At 42.9% G+C, this 24,591-nt stretch overlaps 2 protein-coding genes across 2 annotated transcripts in view; one reads left to right on the forward strand and one right to left on the reverse strand.

Moving 5' to 3' along the window:
* Positions 1 to 24,591, reverse strand: part of dennd10 (DENN domain containing 10) — a 113,351-nt gene that overhangs the window by 18,107 nt on the left and 70,653 nt on the right. The window lies entirely within an intron of this gene.
* Positions 1,817 to 5,124, forward strand: emx2 (empty spiracles homeobox 2). Its single transcript, XM_086180116.1, has 3 exons — positions 1,817 to 2,528; positions 3,576 to 3,760; positions 4,914 to 5,124. Exons 1-3 carry the CDS (start codon positions 2,138 to 2,140, stop codon positions 5,079 to 5,081), a joined length of 744 nt encoding a protein of 247 aa, XP_086036242.1. The 5' UTR covers positions 1,817 to 2,137; the 3' UTR covers positions 5,082 to 5,124.

Raw genomic sequence — 24,591 nt, forward strand, 5'->3', positions numbered from 1 at the left:
TAATTGTGAGAATGACACAATAATGTTTTAGTTGAATTCCTGATGTGTACATGGATGTGACGGGCGTGACCTTCAATTACAAGAACCGAGACCCATCATCAGCGCAGCTGTCAGTGACTCACTCGGCCACTAGAGGTCAGTGAAGTACCATGGAAAGCGCCACCGTACTTATCACTCACTCACTCACTCACTCACACACGCGCACACACACACGCGCGCACACACACACACACACAGCAGGCAACGCGTGTAGTTTCATGCCACAATGATCTGATTGCTCTTCGCTCAGTTTAAAACAATACGTCTCCGATCTACATTTAATTAGCAAAATCGTCATTAAAAACAAAGCAATGACACAGACAGCGACACTCGGGTCAAGTAAACGCGTTTTATTCTTTGTCCTGATTCCACTTCCACCTCATTTATTATTATTATTATTATTATTATTATTATTATTATTAAATATTGACTGATAGTTATTGAACGGACGCATTTCAAGATGCCCAGTATAACATCTAAAACGACAAAGTCCACGTTGACAGTCGAGTCGCTGACGTTAAGCAGCATCTGTTCTGTAACTCTGAGAAATAAAATATCAAACAAACAAAAACAAAACAACAACCACATTTATTTTCGCCTGGAGTTTTGTTTTGTTCACCAGAGAGCCTTGACTTTCCCCTGCTGATGAAACTATAGAGGAAAAACCTCTGTTGACAATTAAATTATTACGACTAAAACTGAGTCCCCATCATCGTCATCATGAATATACTTTAAGGCCGAAGCTGTCTTTATTATTATTATTATTATTATTACAACAATTCTTATTATTATTATAAATGAAAGGAAATTAAATTACAGCTTGAATCAAAAGTCTAAAGACAAATACAAATATCTATGCATAAAAATAATAATAATACCAATCATGATGACAATAATAATAATAATCATGACAATAATAATAATAATAATAATAATAATAATAATAATAACAATAATAATAATACAGACAGGCGTGCAGCCATGTGAGTAGCGTGATGGCGACAACACCGCGCGCTATTAGTGTGTATTATTTATCAAGGGAGGCCCTCCGTGCTACTGCTCAGAAACACACACGCCTCACACACGCGCGCACATACACACGCACGCACGCACCGGTGTACGCTTCTCCAATAAACACCTGTGAAAACGCCTGACACCCAGCGACTGAGAAGAGGTGTCACTGGAGTGGTTGAGCCGTGTAGGTAACGCGCCCGCCCGCGCGCGCGCGCGCGCACACACACACACACACACTCACTCACTCACTCACACACACACACACACACACTCACACACACACACACGCATCTTCCAGTTAAAACGCATCCTCTCAGGGAAAATAGGAACACACTGAAACTAAACAACCATTTGTGCAGAGCGAAAAAGCGGCACGAGAATCACAATAGTAACTAAACGAAGGCCCACTGACGTCATCAAGCTGGTGCAAATATTCCGTGCGCACGATTGAAGTGTGTGTGTGTGTGTGTGTGTGTGTGTGTGTGAAAATAAAAAAGTGATAATTCTATAACTATGTGAAGGTGCGAGAGGCCTCACGAGCAGCCCTCTCCTCTGCTTCACATCATGAGTGTGTTCGTGTGTGTGTGTGTGTGTTACTGCTGAGAGTCCTGGAGCTGCGCGGGCGCGCGTGCGTGCAGGGGTGGACGAATCCTCTCCGCTTTGCGCGTTCGAGTCCGCCTCTCCGCGCCCATGCAGGCTGCTTCCCCCCATTGACGCACTTTTTAAGCGTCTTCCTCTCCTGCAGCTTAAGGCAGCAGCAGCAGCAGCGGCGGCGGCGGCGGCGGCGGCAGCAGCGACCAATCACCATGCCATTACAGCCTTCAGAGGAAGCTGTTTAGGAGGCTGCAGCGCTAATTAGACTCATGAACTAACACATCTGCCCGCACCAAGCCGGCGAGGAAACCGAGCACATCCATGGATTAGTCTGGGACTAGCTGGACACTTTTGATTTGGGCGTCTTCGACACCGCTGCAACTTATTTACTGCGCTCAAACTTCCCTCTCTCTCAACTGTGGAGTATTTTTTAAGCGAGAGCGCCTTCGACAACTTTGACTTGAAACTGGGGAACCTGGACTATCAGACCATGTTTCAACCTACACCCAAGAGGTGTTTCACTATAGAGTCTTTAGTGGCGAAGGATAATCCGGTACCGGCGTCCCGCTCCGATGAGCCCATCAGGCCAGCGGCGCTCAGCTATGCAAACTCCGGTCAGATGAACCCCTTTCTGAACGGCTTTCACTCCGGCGGCAGGGGCGTCTACTCGAACCCGGACTTGGTGTTTGCAGAGGCGGTGTCTCATCCGCCAAACTCAGCCGTCCCGGTGCATCCGGTGGCCCCGCCGCACGCTTTGGCCGCTCATCCGCTTTCCTCCTCTCACAGTCCGCACCCACTTTTTGCAAGCCAGCAAAGGGACCCCTCAACTTTCTACCCCTGGTTATTACACAGATATAGGTACTTGGGCCACAGATTTCAAGGTAAGTTTTCAGAGAGCTTCACTTTTTACGCACGAAAGGCGCCGAGCGGCCGGAGAGTTTTTTGGAGGGTCGACAGAGCTGAAATAAAAACGTGCGGCCACATCACGCCTCGTCCTCGGACCCCAACACTTAAAAAAACAAAAACAAACAAAAAAAACACACACACACAAAAAAGGTGTAACATTATTTGGATGAATATTTCGTTCAAATAATTAATTTATTCAAATTAAACAGCTTAGGGGAGAGATAAAAACAAAACTAAAGAGAGGGAGAAAATATTGCTTGGCTTTTGTTTCCGTGTGGAGTGATTGTAAAAAAAAATACAAAAGAAAAAAAATAGGACAAGTGGAATTGTTGACGTGCTGGCCTGCAGGTTAAATTCACCTTATTTGCACGAAATTAAGTGATTTAACATTTCATTGAAGTTATATTATTGCTATTGTTATGTTATTTTCTGTTTTCATGTTTTAGAGGAAATATAGAAGAATTTGAATGTTGCAACTTTTCTGACGTAAAAAAACGAGTCCAATTTGTGGTCTTTGTAGTTTTATTTACTACTTTGGCGGCCTGCAACCTGTTTATTTTTATTTATTTTTTTGCTGTACTGGGCGCATTTTGTAGTATTTATGCGTGTGTGTGGTTACTTGGTTATGATTCTTACAAATTACCAACAAATAAAAAACATCGCATTTTAATTGAGTTTTTCCGAAAGCTGTTTTTGACTGATATTTATTTGAACATTTTTACCTGAGACTGTTGACTGACGCCGAGGTTTTAATTCCTTGAGGCCCACGATTATATTTCTTTGTGTTGTTTCTCCTCGTTCTGGCATCCGGATGATTCGACACACGTTACAAGTCTTTGAGAAATACACGCATTTATCTTCTTTTATTTGTAAAAACGAAGTCTCCTCAGACGTCTTGATATTTATCCGCTCACTAGTTGCGCAGGCCTGCTGCCTACCGAGTAAATATTAATATCTCTTTATGTTAAATTAAAAATAACAACACAATGACAGATCAACATTATTTTTGTGCTCGTTTCCAGGTAATGAAACGAGTCCAGAGAGTTTCCTTTTGCACAACGCGCTGGCAAGAAAGCCCAAAAGAATCCGCACGGCGTTCTCACCTTCGCAGCTGCTGCGGCTCGAACACGCGTTCGAGAAGAATCATTACGTGGTGGGAGCAGAAAGGAAGCAGCTCGCCCACAGCCTTAGCCTCACAGAAACTCAGGTAAGACGCAGCTCTCCTCCACATTCGACACTGCATTGGTATCATTCATATTTCCAGCTGTTACTTTCACTGCTTTTAGATCAGGCCTCTTGTAAAAACAAAACAAACAAACAAACAAACAAAAAGCCCCAAACAAAACAAACATTGCTCTGACGGTGATGTAATAGACCAAAATGTGATGTCGCCTATTTTCTTCTGGTGGTTATAAAATGACGCAAACACAGAGCAGACGCACAGTTTTCAAAACCATCATTTTGAGCAGCACCTAAATTGTTCCTCGTCGTGTCCATAAATGCATGCTGTCAGTGGAGGACATGAGGCTCTCCGCTGCTGGATCAAATCCACCCTCATTGTATGGGCCTAACCTCATTTCAGGAGGGGTTGAATTACTTTGTTTTGGGGGGAGAATGTTGCCTTTCAAAATGGAGGGCAAATTAAGCAGTTAACCATTTTATGGGATAGACGGTACAAAGAGCGTGGCGGCTCCACTGGATTCTCTGTGCCATATTTAAGATGCTGCAGCCGCCGCCGCCGCCGCCGCCGCCGCTGCTGCTGCTGCTGGGGTCTTTTGTCCGCGATGTCTCCTTTGGACGCGCGGCCTTTGGAGGAGCTGAAGGGAGAAATGAAGCGTCGCCTACTTCAATTAGCCCACTGAAGGCTTATTAAATGCACCTCAGTTGCCATTTAAGGGCTGCTGGGTGACAAAGGGCCAGACTATTAATCGATGTAGATGCTGTTGAGTCCCCACGGCAGCATTGATCCACCGCGGAGTGGATTCACAGGAGTGTGTAAGAACACACGAGTGACGCCTGGATCAGAGAAACGACGTCTGACATCAAAATATAACTGCATTTTATTCGGTTTATTTGTATTTTAGTGCCAAATGTGAAATGTTACTATTATGATGCTCCCACTTCGAGCTGCACAGGTACATTTAATAATTATAATTGGATCGTTTAAAGGTGGAGTCACGCTTTCCTTAAATATAAATACTTTATTCTGCTGATGATAAACTTTTTTTTTATTCATGTTCAGCCTTGCTATCCCAACAATGTGTCTCCTTTCACGCCTGGTTTTACGCACCGGTTCATCTGGCCATACTGATCCGTGTTTTCTTTCTTTTCTATTTTCTTTTCTTTTTTTAACTCCTCAGGTAAAAGTGTGGTTTCAGAATCGGAGGACGAAGTTCAAGCGGCAGAAGTTAGAGGAGGAGGGTTCGGAGTCTCAGCAGAAGAAGAAGGGGTCGCATCACATAAACCGGTGGAGACTGGCGACGAAGCAGGCGAGTCCGGAGGAAATCGATGTCACTTCGGACGATTAAAAACAAACACACACAAAAACAAACAAAAAACAAACAAACAAAAGACTACAAACAGGAGGACATGGATACAGGATGCCGTGAAAAACAGTGAGAGGGTTAAAAAAAAAAGAGACGTCACATTCTGATCTCCGGAGATCGGCAACTGAGGGTGAGAGAAACCCGACCGCTGGCCCTGCTGTCACATGCGGGTCTGTCGGTCCAAACGACCCAGGACAACGTGACTGACAGTGTCTCAGTACCCGGAACCTTCCACACCAACCACCACTACACCCCCCCCCCCCACCCCCAATCCACAAACACCACAATTATCATTTTCCCCCCTCCAATTCATATTGGACCTTTGCACTTCTGATTTTTTTTTTTAACATCTCCACTCAAGATACCAAAACACTTTTGTAAAACTTGAATTGCATGTTTTTCTCCCCCTCTGGTAGTTGTTTTAATTTGACACTCCCGGCAAAAAGATTTTTTTTTTGTTTTTTGTTGTTTTTAACTCTATTTTCAAGCAGAGATGTCGTGCTTCTTCCTTTTTACAAAATGTGCAGTTATTAATTCTCGTGTAAAAGTGATTGTGAAAACATATGAAGTAGCGGTGCTGCGTTATAGTGTTTTTTTTCTTTTTTTCAAAGTAAAGACAACAAAAAGCGATTTTCTAAAAAAAAATTAATAATAAGAAGAATAATTAAAAAAAAGAAGAAATCCAGATCAAATATGAAAGGGACGGTATCAGGACATTCCTTTAACCTAAAGCTTTACCAATGTGTCGCTGTGGCCCCCCCCCCCCACGCACGCAGCCTCCTCCTGTCAGGACCCTCCACAGAAAAGTTGCCACGAAGGACTAAAAGCAAGAATTGAGGAAAAACAAACGTCAAGCACTGAGCGTATTCCATGTACAGAAATGATAACAGTTAATGTTCTGTTAAACCCTCTTTTACAGAATGTAAATACTTTTTGTGTTTGTGTTAAGTTTGCTACAATTTTAACACAAAGTATACTTCCAAGAAGTATGTAATTGTCAATATTTTGTCAATAAAGTTTTATCAATATGTTGCGCGCAGTAAAAGTAGAGACTTTTGTTTATGTGGAAAGAAAATGCAGCTTTCAGATAGATAATTCTAAAATTAAATCCGGTGTTGTTGGGGAGGTAGTTTGCTTCATATAAAAAAAAAAAAAGCGAGCGAGAGAGAGACAGAAAGAAACGTGGTCGTCAGTCTGATGTGGAGCGTTGGATTTATTTAAAGGGGCTGCCCCGCTGCAGCGAGAAAGAGTCCCTACAAGCTTTTGTGAAAGTGCAAATCAGTTTGGGCAATTATCATGCGAGTAATATGAGGGGGGAAAGGGGATGCATTGCCCAGTGGTCCACTTTAATCTCTTAATCCACGGATCCAAGGGGGCTTGGTTGGACATAATTTAGTACAATCTGACTACCCCTCACGACGCGATAAGGGAAGGTTGCAATGTGCCGAAAAATGGGATCTTTGTTACAAATCTTGTCTTGTGCTGAAGCTGCGGACTCAAAACATGCAGAGAATTATTATCACACCAACAAAAGCAGCGAAGTCATCAACACGGCAGTTGTTTTTTTTAAATAATCTAAATGAAAGTGGGGTTTTGTGAGTGCGTGTGTGTGTGTTTGTGAAACTCAATACTGGTGTGTTTTTCTGATGTTTGTTTAATTACTGCATAATTTTTTGCGGTTTGGGTTGAGGGGGCTGGGGAGCATATAGGGAATTCTTAATCGGTCCATAGATTATAACAGCAATAAAAATCTTTAGAGAATACCATTAGCTTTGGAAAAAAAAAACCTAAAAGCTTTATTACAAACCCAGCTTTGAAATAGGGGGGATTAGAGGACTGAAAGGGTCCCACAATAGTTAGAAGAAAAGGTTTCATGCTAATGAGGTTAATGCCCTTTGTATCTCCGGACTCCACAACTTCATTACTCCTATCTCGGGCAACACCGAGCGGCTCACAGCTTCACAATCCACTCGAGCTTTTCCCTTCCCTGCCTATAAAGACGGATTTGATAGCAGTCCTGTTCAAACTAGATAATTATATCTTTTCAAGTTGGAATTAAGATAAAGAAAGTGCAGTGGAGGCGGTGAGCCTTGATCCGCCGCAAACAAATTTGGCGTACCCCCCCCCCCCCTCCAATCACCCACCCCACCCCCCCACCCCCAACCGCCACCAGCGCACCCCTCCGCGCCTGCACGGACACACATAGGAGACAGGACGGGCTTCTCATTAGCGCCTGGCACGGTTTGATAAATCTACACGCGCATGTTTTAACGTGGAAATCCCTCTTTTCATCCCTTTTTTTTTTTTTTTTTTAAAAACAGAAAGAAATTCTGATAATTTAGCCTAAACTAAATTTTGGTATCAATTCAAAATAGTTGCAGCATTTACGTAACTTAATTTCAAATTAATAAAATGATGCAAAAGTAATTGCTGAGTGCTAAAATCAAACTATTGCTCTCAACAGCTCACGGCTGTTGTACAATTCTTGCAAAGCAATATTGAGCAAAACGAACAAAAAATGGAGCGTTTATATTTTAGCTGCACATGTAGCCATTTTATTTTATTCTTTTAAGTGTAAAAATACCCCCCCCCCCCCCACACACACACACACACACTTTAATTTTTTATGAGGTCAAATGAACTGCTATAATTGGTTTGGAAACAATACAAAATGTGTGTGTTGATCAGATCCTCCTTCTAGGCTCTCTCGTGGTGCATTCAGGGGCCAAGCTGCGGGGGACCTCTAGTGACCCGCTTATCTAAACTAACGCTGCGTTCAGGGGCCAACTCCTCACAAATGCACACTCCCCCCCCCCTTTTTTTTTTTTTTGGTTGAAGAAGCCTCCCTCAATAAAATTCAGTTTACAAGTCTCTGACCTGGAAGCATTCAACAATCCGTCTACGAGGTGAAATAATTAGCCGTCATTGAAGAGTAGTCGTTCCTATCACGTGACCCCCGCTGACCCCCCCAAACCTCTAATCTGCAATTAGTAGGTCTAATTAGGCCCGCTGACACCGCTAATGTGAATAGCGACTGAGGCTTGTGTTGGAGCTGAAAGTCAATAATTGATCGAGCAGAAATCTCTTCGGTTTGAGAGGACAGTTTGTAGCCGAGGTGAGGTGGCACCTGCGGGCCGCCGCTGCCACGTCACCACGAACTTGATCCTGTCTCTCACATGACCCCTGAAATGGATCCCTGAAACGGGAGGATGGATTCCCGTGGCCCTGACAGGAGGCGCAGCGATAAATATACAAGACTAACGAGCAATTAGCATTCAATCAGCCTTCCAGCGGCTCAAAGAGGGACGGATTCAGCTTCGGAGTTTTTATTAGTAATGACGCGGATGACTCTCCTCTCCAGCTATTTTGACATCCTGCGCGGTCAGCGCATATAGCAGCACTGCGCAAGCGTCGAATTAATCCAAATTGCAGGTCTTTTTTTTTTAATTTTAATTCCTTGAATCGATTTTAGGTTGGAGATTTTGAAGCTGATAAAAAAAAGCATCATGACGGCCCGCTGCGTTCACTGACCACAATTAAGCCCAAACTGAACTAAACTGAGTCAAGACAGCAAATAAACGACTGCAGTGTAGTTTTAATACAAAACTTAACATCTGAAGAGTAATTTTTAAGTTACAGTTAAATGCAGTGATGTGTTTTCTTGTTGTTTAGCCCAGTTTAATGCTCTCCTCCCTGCTGCACGGTATGAATGAGAGACACTGTACGAGCTGGCTGAGGTTTTGTTGCTCCATCAACCATGTTCACAAGGTCGCCACCCTGCAGCCAACCTTCTGACCAAGAGATGTCACAGACCAACAGTGACCGTTTCATGATGAAATATTCATCAAGAGCTGCAATTCTCACCCCCCCCCCCCCACATGCTCAGACGCCTCCTTCTCGTCAGTCGTTTGGCTTCTTCCTGGCACCCGTCCCATCATGCCCTGCGCCGCAGACACCTCCTGCATCAGCCTGCTCTGTGCTATAATACTAATGTTCACTTCTGGAAAGTTTCAGGCATTTATTAGCTGTTTATTCCTCGCCTTACTTTGACTGGCTGCTCTAAATATCTTCTTTTACAGCGTTGATATTTGGCGTAAGGGCTGCTGTAGCCCCTCAGATTCCTGAGGTTTATTATCTTTAATGAGAGGGGGGATTTGGGGTGTAACACGATGCTGTTTCATTTGCATATAAGTGGCTTGTTTCTCATATATCCACCAGCTCTGAGGAGAGCAACCGTCGACCCCCTGTCCTCTGACGTTGCAAACATTTTATAAGTTGTATCTGCAGCGGCATTCCCCTCAGTGCACTAATGTGTAACACATGGTGGACTGTACACCTGATAAAATACCTCAGGGGCCCTGCAGTTTGGAAAATCCTCAATTCGCTCCCTAAATAAAACAAACAATGGCTTCACTAAATATATCACATGTGCCTGCTGAACTATTTTGTGTCTCTTGACCTGCGAGTCCCCTCTCTCATCAGCAGCACTGATACGGGTGCATCTGTTTGCCGGCTGGTGCCAGTGTTCAACCAGCAGGTACTTAACGCTGCAGCTTTTAGAGGCTCCTGTTGCTAAATAGGTTGGAGGGCTCCAGCGTGGTGTCTGGTACGACTCTCTTCTGTGGGGGCCACACCGGGACACGTCACGTCTTTGTTTTGGTTCTTTGTCAAACTGCTGGAACTGTGGCCACAATGTAAAACAGTGTGTGTGTGTGTGTGTGTGTGTGTGTGTGTGTGTGTGTGTGTGTGTGTGTGTGTGTGTGTGTGTGTGTGTGTGGTTCCTGAGGAGACAGGTGCACACCTGTTCTGGTGTCACCGCTCAGCACCCATCTGAGCTTCACTGTGTCTCCCCCTCTTGGTGGATGAGTGGGAGAAAAGTCTGTCCCCAAAAACATGAAATATCAAGTTTCTGTTGGCTGAGTCGGACGGTGGTTGAGTGCTTACAGTGTCTGGAAAGTGAGGCTGCAGAAAATAGTAGTGGTGGGGTTTTTGGACGGGGGCTTGTTTGCACTTGGAAGGATGGATCGCCTTTCCTTGTTCTGTCTCAACATGATAGAGAACTCAGACTGTGAGACGTTCCTAACCTTAGTTTAGAGCTCTGCACTCAGGAGCTTTAAAATTATTTACGTGTTGAATACATAAAGCATTTCAACTATAAACTAGACTTGTAAACATTATTTATTTAACAAGCATTTTTTATTTTTGCATTTTGGTCCCTGCTTTCGACTTTTGAGATGCAAAAGGGTTGTTTAATTTCTTTTTTAATGTGTTCAGTTTGCTAAATTACAGTATGTCCCACTCAGACTGAACATTATAAAACTCTTGCATGAGCAAACAAGCCACTAAGTGCTGCTATTTCGCCATTTTTACTTTCTCTAAACCAAAAAAATTCTTGATTTATGAAACAATTAAAGTATAGAGCCCATCACTGTTTGTTAATTTTTCTTTTCTTTTTTGTGCTTATGTCCCTTGATGGGCTCCATATTAAATAATATAGAGAGAATTTTAAAAAATGAAAAAAGATCCATAACTAATAGATATTTACAAAATCAAAACAAAGGGTAAAAAGTAGCTTAATGCTTTTATTCTAAACAAGATAAAAAAAATTACTTATGCCAACATGAAATAGCTTTGAAGTCCTTTAACCCTTACAGCGTCGTGATCAAATTACGTCACTAGTTATGTTGATACAGTGACACATGGGCCAAATTGAAAAATAATTTCAAGGCCATATAGTTGATATTATGCAGGAAAAAAAATTATAAAAATAAGTCAAACAAAAGCCAAATCAAATAAGTCAAAATAATAAGACTCCAAGGGGTTAAAGAATACATATTTCTTACTAGACTTATGATTTATATTTCGCCTGCCCTGGTTTCTGCCAGAAGACGCAACATTGACTATCAAGTCTAATGGAGAACAGACAAAGACACTAGAGGAGATTTCATGACATCTCTGAAGCCTCAGCTGCTCACATCAATGCTGACCCGCATTTTATGCCAACTTAAATTAACTTTTCATGTAACACTGAAGTTATTTGCGGCCTCGATGTGAAATGGTTCCAGTTCTCTGCTCACTGCTGTCCCCCCCCCCCCACCCCCCAGCAGACCCTTGAAGTTGGTTTTAACATAGCTAATATTCACAAACAATACTTTCTGTGAGACTTTGTGTGTGTGTCTTGTACGTGTGCGTATGCAGTTGCGGGTTGGAAAAAATGTTCTCCAGCATGTATGACAGAATAGTCTGCGGGTTTGTTTTGAGAAATTTGATGTCCTGAGTTGCGGCTGCAAACATTCTGGTTGTATGTTCAGCACAAACACCTAACTAAAGACGTGGTTTTGTCTCATGGGCCTGAGGACGGAGGGCTGCAGCTCAGATGAAGCGAAAGTTTGGCACAAAACATGGAAGAGAGACAGAGAATCAGGGAAGTAATATAGAGATTATGAGGTTGGACAAAGTAAGACAAGGTTTATGTTTTCTGACCCTTTGTTATAGCGGCAGACGTTCTTGAATTCCCTGTTGTAAAATAGTGCAGCCATGTGTTCGCAATGTGTTACAGGGGAGAATACAGCGTGCTGATGTGTCTGACATCTTAACACAGGCATGTTTAACTAATAAAAGTCTTTTTATTTGTTTCAGCGCACATATGGGCTTGCAGGCTCTGAGGGTAGAAAGTGTAAATGATTGGTGGTGGTAATTCAGGCTGTGATGTTTATTATGGGCCAATGAACACCTTAGCACCTCCACAGAGAAACTAGTCCAAATTATACCTGCTAATCATTGACTCCTAATGTTCCACCTCCGTGCCGCTGAGCTTAGCCATTGAAGGAGAGTGATGCTAACGCTGTCTGATGATCTCAAGCGAAGTTTTACAGAGCTGAGTGCTAATTAATAGCAAGTGTAGCTTCGTGCGGAGGGTTCATGTAAGCTTCAGGTGGAATAAATAATTATTTCTCCAGCAGCAGAGTGCTACACTGAGACACTTTGAAGTTCCACCAGCAATAGTTGGGACCTCACCAACATCGGCGCTTGTGCAGCACTCCATTACCAGCAACTGTGAACTTCACCTGACTCTAAGTGCTGGTAACGCTCACTGGCTCAAGTGCTCCCTACCGTGTAATTGCATGCGGTGTGAACATATCAACTGTAAATGCAGGTGATCCATAGGAATGAGTGGCAGGTGACTTTGAAGCCATGTGATGTGTGGAGGTCCGTATTAGCACTTTTTCAGATTAATGATTCTGAACCGTGAAAGAGAAACTCTGAATGTGGAATAACAACATTATTATCTTTTCTTTTTCTTAAGTTACTTTTGAGGTAATTACATAGTCTTGCCTTCATTTACAAGAGATTTACCCTTACCACTCCACCCATAACCCTAACTTTAAACACTTACCCGAAATTAGCATTTTATCAAATGGCAACTCAGCTTTTGTCACCATTAACTGGTGTTTGGTCTAGTTTTTTTTTTTTTTTTGTGTGTGTGTGTCCCTCAAAGTGGCTTAAGTCATACCTAGCCCCCTTCTCTCTCTCTCTCTCTCACACACACACACACACACACAAACACACACGCTATGTTTATAGACGGGTATAGTGTAGGTGCTTCAGGTTATTTTCTATTTGGACGTGAGGACATGGTAAATCAGAGCACTTCACACATGAAAGGCAGTAGCAGGTCCATTTAATCTGTGCCTCTCTTTCCCTGCGTCTCGCTGTCCTTTTAGGGGGGACTCCAGAGGCTAGTTAAAAGGTGTCTTATTCTCGCCATGAATCTAATTAGATCTCTGACTGAGGTCTTAACATCTCCTTTGAAAAAAAAAGAAAAAAGAAATGCATGGAAGAAATAAGGTGCTAAAGCAGCTACCCCTCGCCTCGGCTGCACCTTGGCCCGAGCCGTCCCCTGCTCCCTCCTTTGCTGGAGAAAAACAAAGTCCTGCAGGCTAATGAAGTTTGTAATTAAGGAGATTCTGTCAGGCTGAATGAGTAATTAGGACGTGGTTTCTCTGGGGTGTTAGTGGTGGTCAGGCTCAGTGGAGCACAGGCTGCATGCACGGCCAAAGAGATCACCCTCCCCGCCAGGAAACCAAAAGGAGGATTCACAACAATTCAGTTGCTCGCTCTCGCTACACCCACTTTAGGATCCGCAATGTCATTTAAGATCATAAACTTGATGTGGCCGATATACAGTTATATATGTGACTGTTGCCAAATTGGTTTGCTATAGATTTCTGATGTGTTGTGAAATCAGATATAATTGGAGGAAAATGGCTGAGGGACGGGGCTACGCTCTGTTCTCACAGAAGACATCTCCATTCTAATTATCACATTTACTTCAGATTGGTTGACTGTGCCGCTGATAAAGAAAGTTCACCTGGCCTCAATTAACTATATTTATCTGAGATTATCCCTCCATGAGATTTCTGCTCTGGCAAAAAGATTAGTAAGAGTCGCGTATGCAGGATGAATACATTTTCAGACAAAGTGACATCTCTTAAGGAGGAGAAATTAAATCAATGGAATCAAAAGGAAGTGTGTTCTTGGGATTCTCCGACTGCATTTATTCCCTCTGGTAAAATCACAGTCCGCATCCACTTATATTCTCTTTTCATTTTGAAAAATATATAGCTAATTGTTTAATTCCTATCTAAAGTTATCTCCTATCACATTTGCCCACAAACTATGACAGAAAAGTGGTCATATGGTGCCTATGCACATTTATAAAGTTAGAGATTAGTGTCTTTCTGACTTGATGACAGATACAGTAGGGGTGGATGTCTTTGATCTAAAGTTAACCTCTACATTCTCTAAAACCATTGACACTGTTTAGACTGGGAAGTGTCCTGCTGCGAGGCACAACACCTGGGCTGTGAACCCGTGACCTCACATCTGAGCACTCTCGCCAAAGCCTCCGCTGCCTCCTGGTCAGCTGGAGGATCAGCGTGGACAGACGGGCCCAATACTCTTCATTTCCTGTTTCGCCTCCAACCAACCCTTCCCAAACTTTAGGAAAAAAATTCTACCTGTGTTTCAGGTGATATAATCAACAAGGAATGACCTTTATTGCGACAAGTCATGTTTATCTAAAGAACTATTTTTTTTAAGATAAGGGCCAGAAGGATTGTAGCATGTCTATCTTTTTGATGTGGTCATTCCAGATATGTCGCGATATATTTCAACATAAGTGAAGAGATTTTAAAGCAATATTGCCAGGCAACATTCCCCCTTTATTGCTATTTCATGTTTTCTTAGGATTCCTCTCACAGACAGAAAAAGACGAGACGGATCTCAGTTGCAGACTCATTACAGCCTAAGTAGAACAGGTGTTTGTCAGCTCCAGGCAGACCTACGTGGACGAGGCCTTTTCATGTCGACTACTTCCTCACACATTAGTCTTGAGTGGAAGCTTTGCCCAGCCCATCCCTCATCGTCCAACATGACCTCTCTCCCCTCCGCACTGCAGGCAAGGCTGCAGATAAAAAAGCTGAAAAACTGCTCTTGGAATCCTAAATATTAGTGGTTGTAAATCAGCCCCCAGTGGCCTATGAATAGCAATTATCTTTTTCGCACTAATAAATCCCCGCAGTCACAGATAAGATGGTTTCCTTCTCTAACCTGCAGTAAAAAACAGCTAAGTATTGTGCAAGCAAGATGGGAGGGGTGCAGCAAATAAATGAGGGCTCTTTAGTGGTGGATTACACTCCGTCATGAGAGAAAATATGTAGTCTTTTGTGCTTGTAGTGTGCAGTATATCATGTAGAGGGAACAGCGCACAATCACAGGACTTTTGGAATTCAGATGATATCGAGACACAAGCTCTTATCAGCACCTTATCAATACCTGCTAAACACGATTCACTCCAGTCTCTGGACTAGAGGAAGGGCTGAGGTTTGTAGAAAATGTCACAGTGGTGGTGGTGGTGGTTGGGGGGGGGGGGGGGGGGGCGTCATGAGTGATAGTGAGGTTCTATTGATCTGATACGAACATTCTTTGATTTTTATCTCTAACAGGCTTTAGGGCTTCTTCCAACTGCTTTCAGTGACCATCCTTCAACCAGAACTAGCAAATTAAATGGCTCGGGCTTGCCCATGAGAGATCGCCGAGCGTCTGCTGGGACTTACTGGCTTCATGGTCATCATAAATGGGGGTGAAAAACACAGCAATCAGCAGCCATGGGGCCTTTTTATTCCTATAAGGTGATGGAACCCTTATTCCATGTAAGGACTTAAGTTAACCTCATTAAGCTCGCTCACAACCCAGATACATAATTATCCCTGAGAGGATAGCTGGTGCTAATACAAATTAGAAAGATAATTAAGCTACTGAGACTGGCCATTGCATCTCCCAGAGCATGGGACTCACAGAACCATTATGCTGAATTAGAGCCTTTGTTTACCATCACAACAAGTGGCTTTCACTGGTGGCCGTGTTTGTCAGAAACCCCTTATCTTGCTAAGCTACCGTGCTCCATGTAGGTTTGGGAAAATGCCTCAAACAGGTGTTAAAGCTGCAGAAGAGACGCAAGATAATGTGAATTCCTTTCTTTTCCAGTGTCTGGCAAAACGACTTCCCAACACCCCAACAAGGCGGAGAGCAAAGGCCCATGAGTCCATTTCAGAGAAGTGCCTCTGGGCGCACATAAAAAAATCAATCTAAATGACAATTCTCCTCTGTAGTGTGTAATGCATCAGGTCGTCTCTGTAACAAGCCTGTTTAGTGCCTAAGAGTCTTTCAGCTTCTTCAAAGATGCCTTAAATGCCTCCTCGAGCTCGAGGAAACCTTTCTCTTTTTGCTTTTGTAACCACTCTGCCAAACAGGAACAATAAATCTGGCTGATTTCGACATTCCTCTTTAGATAATGTGATACCTGCACAGCAGAGTCAAACCTCAAAACTGCTCCGGTCTGTACATACGTGTACTAATCTCTCTGCGGCGTCATGATTAGATCAGCGCTGGACGTTGTGGTGAGGATATGTCAAGAGAAAAAGTACACACAGCTGGATGCATTTTAGAGTTTAATTCCTGAAAAAGAGCACAAGGCCTGAATGAGGAGGCTGTTGCATTTGAGTGCTCTGTAGCAATTGTTGGTAAATTGTGGCGCTGACTTAGAAAATACAGCAACACAAGCTGTGAGGTTGAAAAAGTTTTTTGGCTGTTCACAGAGGCTTTCTTTTTTCCTCGTCTTCATGGTGAGGGGAGTACGGAGGAGAGGAGCGCGCTGCTGGTTGTATGCCAGCTCTGCCTCCTGTGGTTTCACGCATAACAACCTTGCATGTGCACAGCTCTAAGTAAAGCATTGATTTAAGAGGGTACTTCTTCTTTCCACAGCTTTAGCAAAACAAGCCCCTATGTTTGGATAGACCCGGTAAGCAGCTCACTGACCTGAGCAATGGGTCAGATTAAGTTAGACACCCCCCCCCCACCCCCTTCATCTGCCCCCTCCCCTCCCCTCCCCTCCCTAGTACAGAAGAAGGAAAGGGAAAGTGCTCTTCAGGGCAGGCAAGCCTGCCAGCCAGGTCAGAGGAGTTGCTCAGGAAAACAGGAAACTGACAAAGGAGACAAATGATAGGTCTCACCCAACCACAGGCGTTTTACCACAAAGGTTGATCATCCATAATTGCTGCGAGGCTAATACTTAAAAAGCCTTTAAATGATACACTTCTGGCAAGATTTAATTTTAAAATGGAAGAGTTTTACTCAAGCAATTATCCCATCTCTGTATTCTTCAAAGCTGATTTCTCCCTGTCTGCTATAGAGTTAGGTAACTTCCGCGTCCAGGTAAATCTGTCACCTCCAAAGCTAAACTGGGATAAACCCCAGCTGGGATAATAACCTTTAAAGGAGCTCTAACAGTTTGTCGTTGCGATGCATCTGCTTTGATCTGCAATTAAAAGAAACATTAACTGCGAGGTTTTTTTTGTTTTTTTTTCCAAAAACCACAAAGCAAACATTGTGACATGGCAGCAGTTGGAACTGATATTATCTACTGAACCTGTGGAGACTTTTCACAATGAGTTAGTTACATATTATATATTACTCTGGACATGCTGGAGGGAAGATTGCGTGTGTGTGTGTGTATGTCCGTGTGTGTGTATGTGTGTGTGTGTGAGTGTGTGTGTGTGCAGAGGAGGTGAGTTCAGTGTAGAGAAGCTGCTTTTGGCGAAAGGCAAAGATAAGCGATGGGGAGTGGAGGAAGAGGGGAGTGGGGCCACAATGGATTGAGCCAGGCAATCAGTGAGCAATCTGGGGCGGTGTTTAGTGGTGCTGTAAGATCTGCTAAACTAGCCCTAATTTCCCCTGTTGTAGGAGATGTGTGAGTTGAGGTGGAAAGGGGCAGGAGGAGGGGAGGCTTTCGGTCTGTCAGAGTGGAGTTAATCTGAACCTGGGGCAGCACGTTCACTTTTGATGGAGGCCAGAGATAGGACATCGAGGCACAGGAGGAGGAGGAAGGCGGGGAGGATGAAAGATCACCCACACCTGCGAGGGGCTGCCAAAAGTTACAACTCACTCAAAGAGGCCTTTCTACCGCTGCTCCATTTGTCAAGGATGATGGGGGCAATGGCCGCGAAAGCCTCCCCCCTATTTCTGTTTCCACCAGTGGCTCATCACAAACGCTCGCCAGGACAGGAGAAAGATTAACCTGATTTGTCTTTGTTAACTTTTACAAATAAATAAAGAGATATTTCTGCCTGTCTTGTTTTATTTGAACCACCCCATATTTGATTTTGAGTGTCAAGGGATATTTATGTAAAAAATCCCCCATAATCCTCCTGGAGAGCAATATGAAGCACCAACCCTGGAGGTTTGTCCTCTATGGCTCTGCAACGGCCTTTCAGGTTCATCTGTGCTACCAAGAACATTTAACTTTTAAAAGTAGCAAAAACAGTAACTGGAGACAATAACTCACTGTGGTGACGATTCCGTCATGACAAATTCAATCGTATTCATAAGCAAGGTCAACTTCTTGTCTAAAGCAGTCAGAGAGTTTGAATGTCCATTAGGCTGTTTAATCTGACCTATGTCGATTTATTCACTGAAGTATGTCCACCTCTGGAATGGTAGGTGGCGGTATGCCTTTTTAACAGCTGGTTGCAATTAGACTTCCAGTTGACCTTTTGCGTCACATACCAAACCAGTTAGCATGCAACGTCCCTGTCAAAGAGCAAACTTAAATTCAAATACTATTAAAGAAAAACAGACAACATCCCAGAGCTGTACATTTCTCCTCAACAGTCCAGAAATGTTTTGTCCTCACCCAAGAATCCGCCATGATGATACATTACTTGAATGTGTGCAATTTGTCTTCTCAGTTATATACTGCAGCGGGATCTACGGAGCATGCTCAGAATGGCTAGACTGATTTGAGTTTCCTTGTACTGTACTCCCCACTACTTGCTGGCCTGCACTCATGTTGCTATGGGCCTGAGCATGTCAGTACTGAGCTGTAGAAGCCTGACATTTGTTCGGGAATCGAGTGGATCTGATTTCTTTTGCTACCATAGTGATTACCCACTATTCTGTCAGGTTCTGGACGGAAAGGTGACAAGTTTGCTACTTCACAGCAGACAAACAACATTATGCTACCTTCATGGTGCAGCAACACTGAACACTGTAACAGTGTATCAGAATTCCCTCGCTCCCTTTATGTACGGCTGGAATATGAGTGGATGTACACAATGCATGACCAAACTTGTGTGAGTGGACCGTGCCAAAGCCCACCTCTTCCAACTGTGCTGAGGCCAGGGATGGTACAGTGTACTCATTCTCGTTAGCAGATTTTAGAGGGCAAATGTACTTGGGCACGGTACACATCAACTAATGTGAGTGAGTTGTTCATCGACCTCCACCAATGTTTTGTAGGTATGTTAGTCAAACTTCAAAAAAGATAATCTTGGTACAATTTCAGACATGTTAACATGTATTTAAAAAGTCCAGTTTTAGTTAGACTAACACCATAAATAAACCCTTTCTAGGGCTTAAAAATATATAAATATGTAATTGAAATGGCAATATGACCTAGAGAAACATCAGAATCATAGGAGGTGCAATATTTCCTAAAGGCAAAGTCTGAATATCATTCTTAGTGAAGTTTTGTAGTGCTGCAGGGATATCCCAGCATGTAAGTGCTATTCTACAGACTCAAAAACAAACAAACAAACAAACCCACCTTTGATTGTGAGAGATTCCCACAAAAAACCAACCATTCATCATCATTTCCATGAGTTTTTCAAATATGTGTATTATGCCACTAGATTCAGGATTCCTTTCAATATTGTAAATCACATCAGTCACAATAATTGCAGTTTACTATATTTTTCTGTTCAGCACTAGGTTTTTCTAATATCAAGCCCTGATTAACTAACAGTTAGGGCATATGGCACATTTGAATGTCATCCGGCCTCTGTTCTTCATTTAAGTAGCCGTGCAGTTGTAAATGCATTATGGGTCAGTCACGCTGTGTGTGGCAAGTGGCTGCAAGTGCAGGGTCCCAATAAAGACGGGAGGAGAGCATTAATCCTGCTCCTCTGTCTGCTTCATCTGGCCTTTTTTTGCTCTTTGCCAGGGTAATACTCTCGCCTCAGCTGGCAGCTCAGACTACGCCGGGAGCACAGCACATCTGGATCCGAGGCTGAGGGAGGGATAGTGTTTGTGAGTTGGGCAGGTGGGCAGCTCTGCATGTATGGGCATATCCTCTGAGCTATGAAGAACACGTACATGCCCTCTGTGTCCCAATATGACAGGGTGAATTCCCAGGCAGAGGTAGCTGCTCATAAACAAAACCATATGGAAGGGAATAGAATCATAAAGATTTTGTTTCCGCTGCCCTGGAGTCCCACTGAGACTAAAGTATCAGCTTAAGCCAAAGAATGAATGTATTCCGCGAGACAGCAAATCTGTAAATTATTATCCAGACAAGCTGAGTAAGTACGTTCTCTCAGAAAACAATGCAAGCTCCCAGTTGGGAATGAAATTGATTGTGTTCTACATGCGTACATTTTAAATGAGTCACTTTAATCGCGCACTCATGCTAACATATTGAGATGTTTTACAAATGAAACATGCTCGCCTTGACATTCCTGCTAAACGCATTACCTCTCCAGATCTGTGACGCTGCGAGGGCTCCCTTCTCCTCAAGACCACCAAACTCAGATGTGGAATGTTTTTGCAGAGTGTGGTTTGGATTTTCATGCTTTTGAATTTCAATTTCCACATGTTCATCTGTGCTTTATAACATATGCGGTGGGCCATGCTGCGGAAGGTGTGTTGTATGCGAGTGGTAATTCAACTATAAACAGTACCGTGCATCAACAAAGCAAAATCATTGTTTTTGATGATGGAAGAAAGCGCACATCGTGGCGTTAGTGGCAGCGCTTGTAGATGGTTTATAATGGAATAGTGTTGGAAAAACAAGTCCATCTGCAACTTATGGACCATGTTTCACACTCAGGGCCAATTAAGATTGCTCTACAGTATGTCAGGAACATCGAAAAAGGAGCAAAGGTTTGTAATGTATCAGTCTTAACCTTTATCACCACAGTGTGGAAGTATGAGTGCTCAGTTACAGTTTAGCAGCATGCAATCAACCGTAGTCACAAACAAGATTGTCTTGCAGGGGAAAAATAATGGGCGCTTCTTTACACCCTGTAGACTTTAACACCTGCAAGCCGTGTCTTGATGAAGTAGTGGCGTTCATGAGAAATAACTTTCAAAAGAGCCAGACTGAGTGACCTGTTAGCTCATCCTTTCTCCTCTCTGTTTCTTAACGCTATTTCATAGTGATTATTATGAACAGCTAACTGGTGGGTGTGAGAAAGGGTTGCTGGGTATTTCGCCTCATGGAGGGCAGAACAATTGTGTGTGCAGCCACCATCTCTGCAGGGATTAGTGGAGCCATTAAGTGGCGATGAGTTGCAGCGGGGGTCCACATCCCCTGCTCGCTCATTAAATCGCCAGCAGCTGCCCTTCATCACAGCTCTCCTCTGCCACCACACTGAACCATCAGCACCCTCACAGCCTCTGCGGTGCCAGTCTAGGGCCCTTGACCTTCAAAAAACACTGCAGCTATAAGAAAGTTTAATTGCAGGCTGTTGCATTTATCACATATATTCTCTCTTTCATGTGTATACATGATGCATTAAGAAATGGACTCAATACACTGCAAACAACTCAACTGATCCTGAACGGGATTATTGAGGCTGGATATCCAAAGGGTTTCTGTTTGTCATCCTCCGCAGAACCAGACCAGATATCCATCTCTCCTTTATGGGTGCATTAGAGAGCTACAGAAACTGTTTGACTGCTAGTTAGCTTAGCACAATGACTGGTAGATGGTAGGGAGGTCAGCACACATTCATCTTGTCCCTCAGCTTCTGGAACCTCATCAAGCCCAACAGATTCGGCAATGATTAGCAATGGAAACTTGAAGCTACTCTGGTAATCAAAAACTTTTTTTCTTTTGTCAGCTGAGGTTACAATAGGGTATTTGAGGCATTGGATGAAATCACTGTGTTCACCAGGAAAGCAGCTCCAACTGTGCGTCTGATTCCAACATCAGCAGAAATAACTGGTCATTTCAAATTATTTCAGTTATGCACAAGCCTCGCTGTATCAATGCAGGGAAGGACTGGTAGCTAGCGGTCTAGCGGTCAGAAGGGGATCTATCTTCATGTCTGGCTCTCGGGAGGATGAACAATAAGGATATTTTTTCTTTAAATATTACGAGTGAGAATTTTTTCTGCATTATTAAAGAAATAATTTAGTGAGCGAGGTCGCCTAATGGAGGAGGGCTGCTAACTACTCATCACTCTTGGACTGATTCCAGCAACATGACAATAAGCACTTCAGCAAAGATGCCTAGCATTTCTAAGAACAGCCTTTTATCGTATAACCCCCTTTAATCCATTCTGAAAATGTTTCAAGTGTGGAAAAACAGATTGCCACTACAGTACATGCAAAGATATCAACAGGGATCCATAAATATTCCTGAGATCTAAAGAGGAGACAGAGGTGTGTTCAAACACTACCCAGAATGCTGTGCCTGAGGCTGTGGCTGCGTTGGGGCAGAGTTGGGTTGTCTTGTACGTGGGGGGGACAGTAATGACAAGCTCTACATGTCTTTCTGAAAACGCCCACTTTTGTGAAGTTTGTCATTTCCTCAAGGCATAATTCATTTGTGGAGTTGAGTTTGGAGAAATCTCTGTGGCTTTTGATAAGTGCGGTCATAAAGAGACGAGACGTGGTGGTTTAGTTTCACTGCGCTGCTGCAGCTTTACACACTCATCTTGGCCCGAGGAGCCGAGGTGAGGTCTCACACACAGGATGGATTTGGGGGAAATTAGAGTTTCACGTAAATGTAAGCATTTACAGGTGATAAATATCCTGTTGGATTTCAGGAAGGTAGAAGCTTACGCCCACAGGCTACACTGCAAAGACGACACACACATACGCACACATGCACGCGCACGCACACCCTCACACAAACACACACATTGGGAGTGACTTAGTATTCAATATGAAGTTTTTTCACAGTTCCTTTTACATCTTTAACATCTTGAAACAAATACAATTTCACTGATACGGCATGTGACAATACAAACTGTAATGTACAATCTACGGCAATCAGCAAGACAACTGCTGGATAAACAACTGGAATCTCTAACCTGTGTCAACGTCTGATATCGACACCGTGGAATATGAGTCTAATTTCAAGGTAATTAAGATGATCTCTTTCCCATTTATTTTTTCAATTTATGTGCCTTTTCAGTAATATCCATTTCCATACATCATCCCTGGAAATAGTTAAATCAAATTTGTATCCCTTGACTCGGGTATCACCAACCTGATTGCATCTGTAAATCCACCTATTTTCAGGGGTTTGACTTTAGTCATGCTCAGTGTAATTACATGGCTGAGGGCGTCAACGACATTCGAGACAATGGAATTACATCGATACTGGCTGAAGTAATCGCTCCCTCACCATGTAAAAGTTTCTCCTGTTGCCTGAAGTTTGCGACTCTTTTATTGTGGCAGAGCAGAGACTGTAAAGATGATTGCTGCCACTCAGGCCCCCCAATTTGTTATTGAGTAAGTTCTATTACCTGGAGAGCTGCTGCAGTTAAAAGAGAATAACAGCTATAATGGAGATCTCTATCCAAGGTTACATATCTGATCGAGATGCTTTAAAGATCAAACAGTCAGTGGCATTCCTCACCAGCGTTCTTTTGATGTAGTGGACCGCCTCACCTCAAAGGTGTCCTTGTCCTACCACCGTAACGAACATTACTACTGTTAATCCATTTGGTTCATATTGGGTTTGCGTTCAGACCCGAGCTGCGTTCATTTGATCGAGAAAGGCTCTGATCACTGACCACTTAGAACATTTTTAAGATGGGGGGGGGGGGGGGTGGTGATACTCACAAGGTGTGGCGGCATAGCTAAACGCCACTCACCTCACCTCTCACTCAGAAGACCAAAAAACAAAGATGCCATGTAGCAAATTCAAGACAAACTTTTACTTTTATTTGGATCGATTTTTCAGGTATCTACTAAACCATTTATTTTCCTGACAGCTCTTACTCTTCACATTTGAACACAAATGTCTGCACTTTTATTATTTACATATGAAAAACAGCTGTGTTACTATGTACAACAGAAAAAAAATGACCTAAAAGACAGAATATCAGATATAGAAGAGTTCTGCCCGTTTGAACTTTACTGCACGGACATCTATGTTTTGAGTTTAGTGTCAGTATAAATATCTTGTCTCAAAGATACACTGCACACTGGACTCTTTATTACATCATTATTATCAAATGTTATTGTTTTTGCCTGTTTTTATCAACACTTTTTACTTTTGAGTATATTGAACAACCTGTATTTCTTTACTTTTATTTTTGCAAACGGATTTAATCAGTCCTTCGACTTAAACAAGTCTTGTTCTACACGAGTATCTGCACTTAATGAATGTGTGTACTTTGGCCACCTCTGCAAAAAAATGTTTTTAATGGCTCACCTAAGAAAGAGTTTCTTAAAAACAAAAAAGCTCTGTCTATTGTGAGGTTATCTTGAGGTTAGATCTTAATATAATGCCATTTTGTCATATTTAAAACTACAAATGTGTGTTGCATTGACCTGTTTTTCTGAATTAATTAGATACATAAGTCATAAAACATAGATTGTTTTTCTGATTTAATGACTTTCCATTTAAAAGAAAAAAAGGATGCTTGGCAGGTTTCCAGTGAGAATCTGTTAGTCACCTTTGTGGCTTACGGTACTAAAAGCTGCAAAATAATTGAATAGATAAATTTGAGGTTGAAATCTTGTCTTATTTTCTTGTATTTAGAACATTTTTCACTGTTAACCATCAAAACAAAGACCCACAGAGCATCTTATCAGTGCAGTCAGTGTGCTCTTGTTATGGAGTCTTCTTCCTCTTCTATTCATGTCCGGCAGACTGGATGCAGTCAAATTTAACCTCTGTCTGTAGTCTCTAGCA

The sequence above is a fragment of the Aulostomus chinensis genome, chromosome 16, assembly GCF_037954235.1.
Source record: "Aulostomus chinensis isolate RoL2024-O1b breed Wild chromosome 16, RoL_Achi_v1.0, whole genome shotgun sequence".
In the NCBI taxonomy this organism is placed as follows: Eukaryota; Metazoa; Chordata; class Actinopteri; order Syngnathiformes; family Aulostomidae; genus Aulostomus; species Aulostomus chinensis.